The 13,766-nt window shown below is 41.4% G+C and overlaps 1 protein-coding gene across 1 annotated transcript in view; it reads left to right on the top strand.

Annotated features, from left to right (window-relative positions):
- ZNF804A (zinc finger protein 804A) overlaps positions 1 to 13,766 on the top strand; it is a 195,040-nt gene that overhangs the window by 145,414 nt on the left and 35,860 nt on the right. The window contains exon 2 of the mRNA XM_083704772.1: positions 3,840 to 3,983. Coding sequence (XP_083560898.1) covers positions 3,840 to 3,983 — 144 coding nt within the window. The remainder of the gene's footprint in view (positions 1 to 3,839; positions 3,984 to 13,766) is intronic.

Here is a 13,766-nt window from a genome sequence, read left to right as displayed (position 1 = left end):
GTCTACAAACATTTCCTCAAATGGCCATTTGGACATGGCATTAAGGCAGTGGTTTCCAGGGGTGCTGGAGCTAAAAGCCCATGCACTCTAAGGTTCCTCCTAATAGGACTGGCCCCATGCACAGACTTTACATAATCACATTCTGTTCCTCTGTTTGGGAGAGAGCTGTAGCTCAGTGATAGACCATATGCTTTACTTGTGGAAGACCCCAGGTTCTAACAATGACATTTCCAAGGACTGAGAAATATTCCTGTTTGGAAACCAATGGTGAGCTCATTCTCAGAGGCTGGATCCTTGTGTAACCAAAATGCCACAAGCGGGAGGATCCACTTGGCTCACAGAAACCCACAGAATTCATTAGGATTCGCCTAAAGAGCCCTGTCAGCAAAAGCCCTGTGCAAGGACTTCCAGTTGTACACAACTGATTGTGATTCCCCACAGCTGATCGATATCTAAACATGCTCAGCTGGCATGACAGCAGAGGAAAGTGAAACCTGTCTGTATGTGTGGGGAGGGAGAAAATGGAGTGGAATGGAGTGGAATGCAGTATTCTGGAAATGGGCAGGGTAGGTGAGCTGACTGAAACCTCTGAACAGGAACACACCACAATGCAACATTTTGCAGATCCTATTTGTATGTCCTCAAACACATGCAATCCGAGGCTACACAATACGGAGAAAGATCAGTTGTGGTGGGCAAGCTGTCTTTTTGAGTGTTTTATCTGCTGTTGCTGATATCATTGAGGACATCCAGGAGGTTCCATTAATACCACAGTCAATAATGCTGCTTCTCTATCACAATGCAGTACAAATCCCCTGCAAGTCATAACCAGTAGACTGTCTCATGAACCTGCTGAGGTTAATTTTTGACTAACTATATTGTTCTCCCACAGTTTAAGGCAACTTACATCAAACCAGGAGACACCAGAATGCCCAATTTTATTCATCCATAAGCCAAATATGCTTAGTAAATAATAATAATGTGCTTTGCAAAATCCTGGTCATATTCTGTGAAATGATAAGAGCAAGAAAAGGTCTGCAAGAGCTCGTTGATATCATCTGGTATTTGCACGCTCATATGCAATAATATTATCCCTTTGATTTAGCTCTTCCGTTTTAAAGTACCAGAAGAGCATCATAAATAATAAATAATAACCATATCTCCATGCAAAACTGCTTGCCTAATATTTAAAAACTTAATCAAGCGATTTTATGGGGCTCCTTTTTCCCTTTCTAAAAAAAGTCATTTTGCAGTAGCAAATACTTAACTCATGTAGAACACACAGAAGACTGTAGTAAAGCAGTCATTCCATCACAAGCATGGCAGGATTTAGTGGCACCTTAAAATGATCGGCCTGGTTTTTCCATAGGCATACATCAGTTTCAGGTTTTGCTTTAGGACAATTTTCCAGCTGCACAGTTATGGTGTGCATTTTGGAGGGGGGGGGTGCGTGCGCAGTTGCCTGTGAAGAAAATGGGGAATTTATTACATAACACATTGCAGAAGGCAGCAATCACTGTTTGTGGGAGATGGCAATGTTCAACACTGAAAATAAGTATTTAGGAACAGATGAAATTATCACCTACTAGGTCAGTTTTTGTCCATGGAACCCATTCTTGTCTTCTCTGTCTGGTAGCAGCTCTCTTGGAATTCAGGTCAAGGTCCTTCCATCCTGTCTGATGGATGGAAGAAGTTTCAAGAAGAGGTTCCAGGGACTGACTCTGGGACTTCCTGCATGCAGAGCCATAACCCTTCCTACACTTTATGCCAGAAGGAAGACAAAAACAGCCACTCGTCACTGAGAAATATGGAGAACGGTTTCTAGGGATTTCAACAGTCTTATCAAAATGCTTTAGGTTTCCTGTGTAGCTCCTCACATCTCACACCTGAGATGCACTCTGAATTTCCATTTAGGCAAAATTGGCCAGAAGATACAGAAAACCCCCCTAAGATGCACTGCTAGTCTTAAGGAATCCTCAACATCCCTCAGAAGTTTTGCTTGAGTAGGAATCCTCACATTTATTCAGGATTTAGACTAGCTATGCAAAGAGAGGGCTGTGAGGGTCCTTTGAGATGGGAAGAAAATGGGGACTTAGTAGATCGATACATAGTAGCCTGTCTAAGAACTGTCAATTGCCAGTAGGAAGGGCTGGGGAATGTATTTGAAAGCATGGAGATCCACACTGCCCATCAGTATTGACAGCCTTGAGCTTGATGGACCAATGGTCTGTCTCAGTATAAGTCAGGTGCTGCCCAGCATTTGCATCCAATCAATGCATGTATCACCATTGCCTTGTTGTTGTTGTTTAGTCGTGTCCGACTCTTCGTGACCCCATGGACCAGAGCACGCCAGGCACTCCTGTCTTCCACTGCCTCCCGCACTTTGGTCAAATTCATGTTAGTAGCTTCGAGAACACTGTCCAACCATCTCGTCCTCTGTCATCCCCTTCTCCTTGTGCCCTCTATCTTTCCCAACATCAGGGTCTTTTCCAGGGAGTCTTCTCTTCTCATGAGGTGGCCAAAGTATTGGAGCCTCAGCTTCAGGATCTGTCCTTCCAGTGAGCACTCAAGGCTGATTTCTTTAAGAATGGATAGGTTTGATATTCTTGCGGTCCATGGGACCCTCAAGAGTCTCCTCCAGCACCATAATTCAAAAGCATCAATTCTTCAGCTTTAAAATTAGGAAAAGTTAAATGTGGCATGTAAAGGGAGAAAGCCAAGGAACACTTTATACCATGGGTAGGCAAACTAAGGCCTGAGGGCTGGCTCCGGCCAAATCGCCTTCTTAAATCCAGCCCATGGACGGTCCAGGAATCAGCATGTTTTTACATGAATAGAACATGTCCTTTTATTTAAAATGCATCTCTGGGTTATTTGTGGAGCCTGCCTGGTGTTTTTACATGAGTAGAATGTGTGCTTTTATTTAAAATGCATCTCTCGGTTATTTCTGGGGGAAAGGAATTTGTTAATTTCCCCAAAAAATCTAGTCTGGCCCCCCACAAGGTCTAAGGGACAGTGGATTGGCCCCCTGCTGAAAAAGTTTGCTGCCCCCTGCTTTATACTGTATATGCTACTGAGGCCACAGTAAGTGGCAGTCTTTCTTTCATCACTGGCTGATTCAACCCCAGCAAAAAGCATGGTCTGTGCCAGGGATGGGGGCACTTTTGACCCTCCAGATATTGTTGGATTCCAACTCCCATCAGCCGCAGCCGGCATGTCAGGGTTGAAGGGAACTGTAGTTCACCAACAACAGATTGCCCATCCCCAAACTATGGCCATTTTTAAAACTAAATAATTATTCAGTTGTAGCCTGAAAATAAATAATTATTCAGTTGTAGAATCATCCTCCTACATATTTATTCCCTTCTCCCCTTTTTATTCCTAATATTCAAGCAGCAATTTGTTTATTACTGTTTACTGAAAACAGCCCTGTAACCAAATTAAATGACTGTCTTAATTTCCATATGTGTTCTGCTGAAATGTATTTATGCTCTGAAGGTTTTGACCACACTAATGTGTGTGTCGTCGTCCCCCCACCACAGATAGAAATTAACATTTACATAGCCGTAAGCAAGATAAATATTCATTTTATTTATTTCCTTTTCCATAAGATTAAAAGACATGTTTCCTTAGCCCTAGAGGTAAGCTGTCAGTTGGAAGTGCAAATTGGAGTGTGCAAAAATGTTATGCTCCTCTGCTGATAAAGCAAGTAAGAGCAAGCTTTTAGTTACACGTTGACAAATTTGATTAACTTACCCAGTACGAAAAACCAGCAACCCATCCCTCATATTTGTAATGTTGGAATAACAACTAAGAATCCTTACTCTTCCTCTCTACAGGATTATGCTGAAAAGGAGAATACAATCGCCAAGGCTCTGGAAGACCTTAAAGCCAACTTCTATTGTGAACTTTGTGATAAACAATACTATAAGCATCAAGAGTTTGACAATCACATCAACTCCTATGACCACGCTCACAAACAGGTAAGTGCCTGCATTTTCATGACTGCCAAAATGATGTAAATAGCAAAGGTATTTCGCCCCCCCCCCCCCGCTGTTTTGTGCTTGAAACCCTAGTTGAAAATGAAAGACCTGTGGTTATAACAAGTGCACACCATTTTGAAGAAAGAGGGTACTAACAGACTGTCACTATTCGGGGTTGGATTCTATCACATACCAGCAAAGCCTTTCCTCCTCCCAGGAGGGGAGGGGTTGTGAGCGGGAGACGATTCCCGCGGCATGCAGGGGGCGCTCCGCCGCCTGCTTCAACTCCAGGGCTGGCGCCACACCCCTCCCCAGTTGGGCACCCAATACGGAAGCTCGGCGTGGCGTGGCTTGCTGCTCCAACACAGCCGCGCCAGCCATCCCCACCATTGCACACACATTTTCTTTGAGTCATCTTTCAGATCGGGGAAACAACATATGGCTGGCTAACATATCCAATAGTCTTAGGGATTGGCTGCAGCTGTGAGGGTATTGGCAGCGAGCCTTTTGGCTCGGGTGGCGGTTAGACATTGGAATGTGTTGTTGGTGTTTTGGGGGGCAAGGTATGGCCATCGCCTTCCCCGACAATTTTGGGTATTCCGCTAAAGGAATCCGGCGGTCGTGGATCCTGGCTGATGCCCGTGTGGCGGGGGGCCATGGCACGGCCCTCGGTGACATCAGGAAGAGAGCCTATAGTTGGATTAGCATCAACAGGCTCCCCCTACTGGTGGTTAACCCCTCCTCAGACTCACCCCTCTATGAGTGGGTGGAGTCTAATGTTCCGTGGTCCAACGCCTAAGCCAATACCTTCTCACATGCTGTAATCAATAAAGTTGTGGCCTTTACCTTACCCATTAACCTTACATTCTGTGTCCACGTGTCTTTATTCCCCAAGCGGGGATCGGGTCCTCGAATCACAAATTCAGGCTGCAGAATTATAGGGCGCATTTGCACCATATATTTAAAGCACTGTGGCACCACCTTCAACAGTCATGGCTTCCCACAAGGAATCCTGGGAAGTGTCATTTGTTAAAGGTGCTGAGAGTGGTAAACAGAGACCCCTTCAATTCCGCTTTGCAAGGAACTCTGGGAATTGTAGCCATGTGAGGGGAATAGGGGTCTCTTGACCCCTTAACAAACTGCAGGTCTCCAGATTTGCATGGGGGGGGGGAGTCACGACTGTTTAAAGTGGTTTAATAGTGTTTTATATGTATTGTGTGGATGTGACCATAGAGTCTTGATCAACAAGCCTGCTTCTTGCAAAAGATCTGACTTTTTGAGATAAGGAAAGTGACAGGGGAATTCATTGGAAAGTGTGGGACAACACCTTTTGACGTTATCTAATCACTTGTTGGTGTTCTGCTGTTTTATTATATTTTATTGTGTTTGGCTACTATCTTATATTTGCCTACCGGGGGGTCAGCCCCTTGAAAATCAGCCAGACCTACCTCTGAGTAAACATGTACACAACTGCACTGTTTCCCCCCCTATATTATTAGGCACTTTAAAATGTTGCTAAAAGTTGGGATGGAAATCGTAAAATTAATTTCCGTAATTAAAATTTATTTCTCTATTAAAAAACTTTCCAGTACTGGCGTCTTTGAGATTCTGAAGGATGTGTGAAAACTCACAATTTAATAAACAAGCATGACTACTAATGGTTCCTTCTTTAATATTTTATTCCCTGTTTCTGATGCACCAGAACCAAAATAGCTTCAGAAGATTAGCAAGGGTTTCTTTCACTCTCAGCCCCATCAATTAAAATTTGCCTTCACTGATTAATATTGGACTCCTAACCAATTAATCAACTAAAACGTTAATGGATTAATCTGCTGATTAAAGCTTGCAAGGCTCCATATGAGTGATTACATCCTTGGTGCTCTCCTCATTTGATTTCTTATCAATTACATCCACAGTAATTGCGGATGGCCTGAATGTATACATGCTTGCCTTGTATAGACAGCTGTTGTCATGTTGACCCCAAGATCGGAGAATATAAGACATATAAAATAGTTAAGGTATTCTTTTTTAGATGTTTGTGTCTTATTTGTATGCAAGCTTTTAAGGTGTGCAATGACAAAACCAGGCAAAAAAGAAGGTGACTTATGAGTTTGTGAGGTGTGAGACACCCTACATTCCTGGATCCAATAAAAGTTAGAAATTAATCAAGGTTTGGAGAGTTAAACTATGCCAAGCACTGAACCCCTGAATTAAGTTTATGTTAACAAACCAGGCCAGTCTAGTGATTGCTAGTTGAGTGTGGGTTATTAGGGGGACAAAGACTGATGAGTAATCAAAAGATGAGTCATCAGGACACTCAGTGCCAGACAGCAGTGGAAGGGATGGAGCCCCTTCTTCTAAGTGGGTTTAGGGGTTTATGATTTCAGTTTGGGTGATGTAGATGGGGGGGGGGAATCCTTTTCAGTCTGTTAGCGGCAACAAGGAAGAAGAAATGGGGGTCAGGGGCACCATGTGATAGCTGACTGTGATAACCTAAAGAGACAGAGAGCATGGCTGACTTCTCTGTTATGAGACCCAAGCCTGCTGTGCCTATGGGAGAAGCAAGAGACTCTATTGGAATCTGAATGCTCTGAACTCTCTCAATCTAGATTCAGGCTGTAAATATGCATTAATAAACCATATATCATAAAGACACCACAGTCCCCGCTGTGCCTCATTGTTCCAAAAGAAAACATGAACCCTGATAAGCATGCCTGGTACCCTTGGAATCTCACACCCCTCAGAGATTGGGGTGGCACATAACAATACAGTAGTATCTTGGGTTATATACACTTTAGGTTACATATGCTTCAGGTTACAGACTCCGCTAACCCAGAAATAATGCTTCAGGTTAAGAACTTTGCTTCAGGATAAGAACAGAAACAAAGATGCAAGATTGTAAATAACATGGCACCATTAAGCTAGTTGAAAAGATTATGAAGATAAGTGAAATTTAAGAAAAGACAAATTTTGGATAAATATTATGTCTAAATCAAGTATTTAAGGTTTGGATAAAAGTATCTAAAGCTAGGGACACAATATTGGAAAATTATAAAATAAGAATTGAAACAAGGTGATAATTTGCTGGTTAAAGTTTTATAAACCAGGAACGCAGGAACGAGAGATGTGAGGAAGTCCAAAAAGCGAAGAAAATATGGTTATTATCTAATTGATTCGGTTGTGGTATGCTTTTTGTATAAGATGTAAGTGCCTTTTCTTTTTTCTTTTTTGTTGTTCTTTTGTTTTTTTCTTCTTTATTGTATTAAGAAAATCTTTAATAAATATTAAAAAATATAAAAAAAACAGAAATTGTGCTCTGGCGGCGCAGCAACAGCAGGAGGCCCCATTAGCTAAAGTGGTGCTTCAGGTTAAGAACATTTTCAGGTTAAGAACGGACCTCTAGAAAGAATTAAGTACTTAACCCGGGGTACCACTGTACACTAAAATTGGTTTCTTCCAATTGCTACAGGATGCAATTCTAAGGACACTTACCTGGGAATTCTGAGTGCACATAGTTAAATGTTTTGGGTTGGGTTTTTTTTAAGTCAAGCTCATAATAATGTTTGACACATTGTCCTCTAATGGGATCACAAGATCTGAGCTGAGAGTTCAAACTCATGACACTTCAGTTGAAAACTGAGGATGGTGAATAGTGAACGGTTAAGCCTCTTTTGGATGGGACTGCATTTTCACTAAAGCAGGAGTGGAGTACCTGTGACGCTTCCATTGTTCCCATCATACCCAAACAGTAGCCATGCAGGCTAGAAGGCTACATGTGTCTGAAGGATCAGGTCCACAATTTGGACGTCTTTACTTTATAAGAAAAATAAGAAGCTGTGCTTTCAAACAGCAAGGCTCTCCCTGTAAAATATGGTAACTTTTGCTCATCCACCCCCAGTTCACCAAAATGCCCCCCCCATTTTTACTGCATGTGAATGGGTCAATAAAGGGGGGCATTTTCATTCTATTTAATTTCCTCCAGTACTGTTTTTGTATTCCAGTGAAAATGTCTTTTGACCTAACACTATTTTTTTTTTTTGCTGTGTTCTCCCCTTTCCTTTCCATTTTTTAATTTGAAGCAGAAGTAAACATGAATCTGTTAGCACACAAATTTATCTCTCAGCTCTTAAGTGGTTTATGATTCACATAGAAGTGTGGAGAACTGAACATCTTGCTGGAGACAGATAAACAGGATATTTAAGGGAGGAAAAACGACTATACCTTATTTTACCTGTTAGCATCCTGTATAAATATTTGACAAAATGGAATAAATAGCGAGAAACTAAGGGGCTTGGATTAAATAAAACCCAACTGTGAGCAGGAGAAAATGTTTCTTCCAGCTCTTATGGAGGTCATAGTGGAATATTTCTTATAATGCAGCACTGGAGTGTCCCAAAGATTGCATTACAAGTTAAAAAAAAATGTGAATAGGGAAGACATAGGTTATAACATTTAACTTAGATAGCCGATGTGCTGCCCTCCAGATATCACAGACTACAACTACTATCTAAGCATGGCTAAATAGCCAGGGATGATGGGAGTTCTAGTTCAACAGCATCTGAATAGCACCACATGAACTACCTCAGCCTATAAACTGGTGTGTTATAAAACCATCTTGAGAGACAACAGCTCATGCAAAGCAAAGAACTTCTTTGTAATTTTGACCGCAATCATCTTTCTTCAAGCAGCAGAGCATCTTTGCATGCTAGAAGCCCATTATTTCAAGCTGGGCATGTGATGCAATCATAAATAAAGATTGCAATTTTAAAAAATCAGAGGAGCAAGAATGGCTTGAGCAGCTAAATTTGACTGGACATACCCACCTCAATGGCGAGGTACTTGCAACCTAGGGGAAGAGCACCAGAATGTTGGATTTTTGCTCAAAATGGGTGCTGAGGGTAGAAGCAGTGTTGAAATTGGCAAGCAAAATGCTTCCGTGTGGAAATTTCTGGATGCTAAATATAGCTAGTGGGGCACAAATTGTGGAGGCCTGGCTTGTTCGTGAAGGCTTTTCTTAGCAATAACATTATTGTTGTGGTTTCCTCACTTCTGCTGATATTGTACTTTTCAAAAATGTGGGCAAGCAGTTTTTTTTATTCTACTTACGTCATTTGAACTGTTGGGTATTCTGTCCCTTTGTAACAGTAGTTCTTTCTTATATCAGTTTTTACATACGGTAACTTTTATGTCACGGGAATCTGCCACTGTGACAGTTTTGGAAGTGTAGCTTTTTTTAGATTACCAAACCTCAAAGGGATTGTCCTTCCTTCCTCCCTTCCTCCCTTCCTTTCCTAGTACATCCACCACTGTCCTTATCAGACATGTTTAGTGAACTGTTGTGGGATGACTCTTCACCACCAATCAAGAAAACTTTGGGTGGTGGTTGAGGAATATTATTTGAAATGCTATTTGGATTTGGTGGCCGGTAAAAAATATCTTATTTCCCTAGGCCTTTTAATCTCTTCCTTCTATATATATATATTTTTTAAAAAAAAAATGGGTGATGTTTTTGTATGTTTTCTTAAATTACTACATGCATTTTTAATCTGTTGGAACTGCCCTAAGAACATAACTTTAGGATGTGGCATCCAAATCTTTCAAATAAATAAAACAAAAAAATCAATTCTGGACTTAAATGGAAGAACGGATTCATCACCTCTATACCTTTTGGGGGAGTTTTGGAACAAAGAGTCTTCTGGACATCTCTGGTACCAGCTTTCCCCCTGTTATCATGACCTTAGTTCTTAGAAGTTAATTGGCATCATTCTGCTATTGATTGCTTTTCCTAAATGGCATCTCATTATTTCAAACAATTAGTTGCAACAGTCAGTTGGTAAAGGCTGCCCCATCTTTGTCAGAAAATTGCTGGCTAACACCAGAGCTCATCAATGTGGAGCATTCCAAACACCTAGGGAAGTACGGAGTATTATTGTTAAATCTGTTAGCAAATCAAGATATCTCTTCTTTTATGTCTCTTTTGTCCTCCTGCGCAGTCAGGCAGCTAATATGATGGCATTTGGGAACTCCTTGACAAAAAGTTTGCTGTCATCTCTTGAAACTTAGCTCAGTTTCTCTTGCTGCACAAGACCACATCAGTGGAAAAGCTTCTCCCTAATCAGAATGAGCATATATGAAGAACTAATTGTGTTGTTGATACTATGGACCTAACTCTTCTTGCATACAATATCAGACAGTGATTTCCCTCCTCATCTTTCTCTGCTCACTGTTACTTCATGGAAAACAGCTTATTCTGGTTTTCCTTGGATAGAAATGAACAGGATCTTTGCAAAAAGCTTGTTATCATTTGCCTCTGCATTATAAATTAATTTTAGAAGGATGTTGTGCAATTCCAATGCTCAATCAGTAATACAATATGTAGGCAACTGGCACCATTTCTGATGGGTAGACAACATTCTAGCCAGCCAACATGCTATCTAACTAAGACAGCTTGGCAAAATCCATCTACTAAGTCTCCTCAAGTTTTGTTTAAGCCTTATAACACAGTCCACCCCATTCCCCCAAAGCAGTTGCTACTCATGACATTTTCTGAAGCCCCAACAGAAGCATAATTAAGTAACTTTTTTTTTGTATGAGATAATTTTCTGTCTCTCACAGGTAAAACATCAGATTACAAACAATAAAAATACTGGTACCTTGCTTATAAAATATCTAAGTCCCCTTTTAAAGTTGATTCCTATCCTCCCATGGCTATTTTACAATGCTATTATACAAATCTATGATGGTGCTCCACTTTTGGAATACTGTGTGAAGTACTGGTTAACTCATCTAAAAAAAGGAATATTGTAGATCTGGAAAAGGTTCAGAAAAGGGCAACTCAAATGATTAAAGGGATGGAGTTAGTTTCCTACGTGGAAAGGTTATGGTGTTTGTTCACCATGTTTCTAAATTTAAAAGCTCAAAGGGGACAAAATAAAAGTGCATAAGATTGTGCATGCTTGGAGAAAGTGGGTAGAGAAATGTTTTTCTCCCTTTCTCAGAATCCAGAGCTATCCAATGGAGCCAAAAGTTAGTATCAGGACATGCAAAGGAAAGTGCTTCTTGACATAGGGCACAAACCAAGGAATGCCCTCCTGCAAGTTGTGGTGGTTGGCTTAAAAAGAGAAATTGACAAATACTTGGAGATTAAGACTATCAACAACTACTAGCTACAGTGGTTATGTTTGACCTCCACTGTCTGAAAGCCAGTGGCTGTGAATCGCAAGGTGGGAGGGTCCTGTTGTACCCAGGTGCAGCTTGTGGGCTTCCCCTTGTTTGTGTTAAAACAAGATGCTGGCTGGACTAGATGGGTCTTTGGCTTGATCTAGCAGGACTCTTCTTACAATGGTCTGAAAACCTAGACAATAAATATCCTCAAGTCCTACTACTTGTACTGTCCATTTTAAATGCAGTACTGTTTGTTCCGTGATTTTGTTTCAACACAGCATTGTCAGCATTAATTGCTGAAATTATAATCATGCAACCTGCTGTCATTTTCTGCCTTTTTATTACCTACATAAATTGTGCCAATCACGAGGGGGAGGAATAGAGCTGCGTCAAGAGGCTTCTTTACCTTTCCCTCCCACACCGTCTTAAAACTGCTGACATTTGCATTCCCTTGAGTAAGGTAAGATTGCCAAAGCAACAGGACAGCGCTAGACCTTGAAGAAGGTGAAGAAACAGAAATTCCACTTAACTTACAACTCTGCTGAAATCCAGAAAATGTGACTAGAACACTAAGTCTGAAAGGAAATCCATGATAATGGTGGTGAAGACACAGTAATTGTTGAGACAGTGGACTGGATGAGGAATTTTTTAAAACAAATCAGCTGCACAGGAGTAAATGAGATTGAACTGAATTATAGCTCTTGAGAGACAGGATTTGGAGCTCATGGGAAAGACTTTGATGTTATTCAGTGACACCATATGACATCATACACTGAAAAAGAAAAGAAAACAATTGATGACAGCAACTTCCAGCAGGCAGGCAATATCAAAGAATGGTCCTATCTGCACATTGGTCCAAGGAGTTTGGATTAGATGAGTCAATTCCCCATATGCTTTCCTAATACATAAGGAAGAATGCTACATCATGATGTAATGCCACTTTGTTGGTTAATGGGTCACAAATTTCAAACAGAATGTCATTCAACTACCCTAGGTAGCTGAAGCAGCAAGGTTTGGTGGGGTTTTTTTCCCTAATTAAAAAGAAAGAAAGAAAGAAAGAAAGAAAGAAAGAAAGAAAGAAAATAGAAGAAAGCTCAGCCACCTCATCTTTTAATGTCAGCCCACTCACTCTGATCCAAAAGTTCTTCAGTGTTTTTCCACCAAGATTAATCCAATCACCAGCGGTATTTTTTGTTCCACTCACCACCACCACCACCCAGTACCAAAACTGAATACTTTGGCCCAATGAACTTTGATCTGGCAGCTGGAAATGCTGCAGAAGTGCAGGGAGGTAATGCATTGATTTTGTTTCACCTCTGAAATTTCAGCTCCAACGTACTGCAAGAAGCCTGTGCGAAGAGACAGTTATCAATTGTGACCCTGAATTAGAGCAGGTGGATCAATATTTCAAAAAGCAAGGGACTCTTAGAGGTGTGGTATCTCAAATAAGAGACATCCATTATATTCCCTGGAAGTGGAATAAGGGGCATCCATTATGTTGCAAGTGACTGGAGTAAAAAGATGCCCTCTTGGGGGCTCTGTTGTGCATCACTGCCTTTTTCAGCAACAGTGTTTTATTGCAGAATATCTAAATCCAGGTGCTCTGTTGAATAAATGGTTTTATTCTTATAAGAAGAAACACACAGATATATTTAGTTACAGATATTTTCCCATCGAGAATATGTGATGTGAGCCCAGGAGCAAGTTCTTCACCAGACACACAGCCCAAGATTAGATGCTTGGTCCTGAAATGCACCAATAAAGATACGTTGGCTCAGAGGCATTCAGGTTGTTCTGTGTTCCTGATTAATCATTCAAGTCTCTCATGGGGATTTGGGGATCTCACAGCACAATGGTTCACGACTGTGGCTGATCCTCTAATGATGAGTCCTGTCAATGTATGGATTTCTGCTTGCAGAATGGGACTTCCCCTCTCTCCTTCCCCCACGTGTACTCCACACACTCTCCAAATCCACTCCAGAGGGTTGGGGACAACCTCTCTGACAGATTTGGGATGACATGGGTAGAGGAGGGGGGGGACATTCTGTTGCACAAGCAGAAACTTCTGCTGACAGAACATTCTTCTTAGTGCTGTATTGGATTCTCTCCTTTTTCTTTCAGCCATTCTATCCTGGACCTATGTTTTAGGCATTGCTATTTGGGTATTATTTTACAGAGTAGCTGCATCGGTCTCTTTGAGTATTGTGAAACCTACATTCATTTATTACTTCTTTCCCAGCCACCCATCCTCCTTCTGAGGAGCACAACAATAAGGTTGATCCCTCAGTCTGCATTCCCCACACCCTCATAAAAATATTGTGAGACAGTTTAGGTTGAGATACATTGGCAGGCCCAAACACTTAGGTACCTTCTTAAATGAGTGGAACTTGACATTGGGTCTCGTCGATCTTCCTGGTCCGTCTCAAGGTGAACATCCTGAAACATTATAGTGGTGAAGGGAGCATTCATCCAACTGATGCGCCAAGACTGGCCAGTGTGAGGGCATGGAGAAAGGACCTCTCTTGGGCAATGGCAAACCATGTGTTCCTCAGAGGCTTGAAGAACGTGGTTGCCATTAGCTTCCTCAACTCTTATACAGGGTCTTGTTCAGGTGAAGCA

Source organism: Podarcis gaigeae (assembly GCF_964106915.1).
Source record: "Podarcis gaigeae genome assembly, chromosome: 1".
In the NCBI taxonomy this organism is placed as follows: domain Eukaryota; kingdom Metazoa; phylum Chordata; class Lepidosauria; order Squamata; family Lacertidae; genus Podarcis; species Podarcis gaigeae.
Note: the sequence above shows the minus strand (reverse complement) of the source record. Positions and strands in the feature narration are given on the sequence as shown.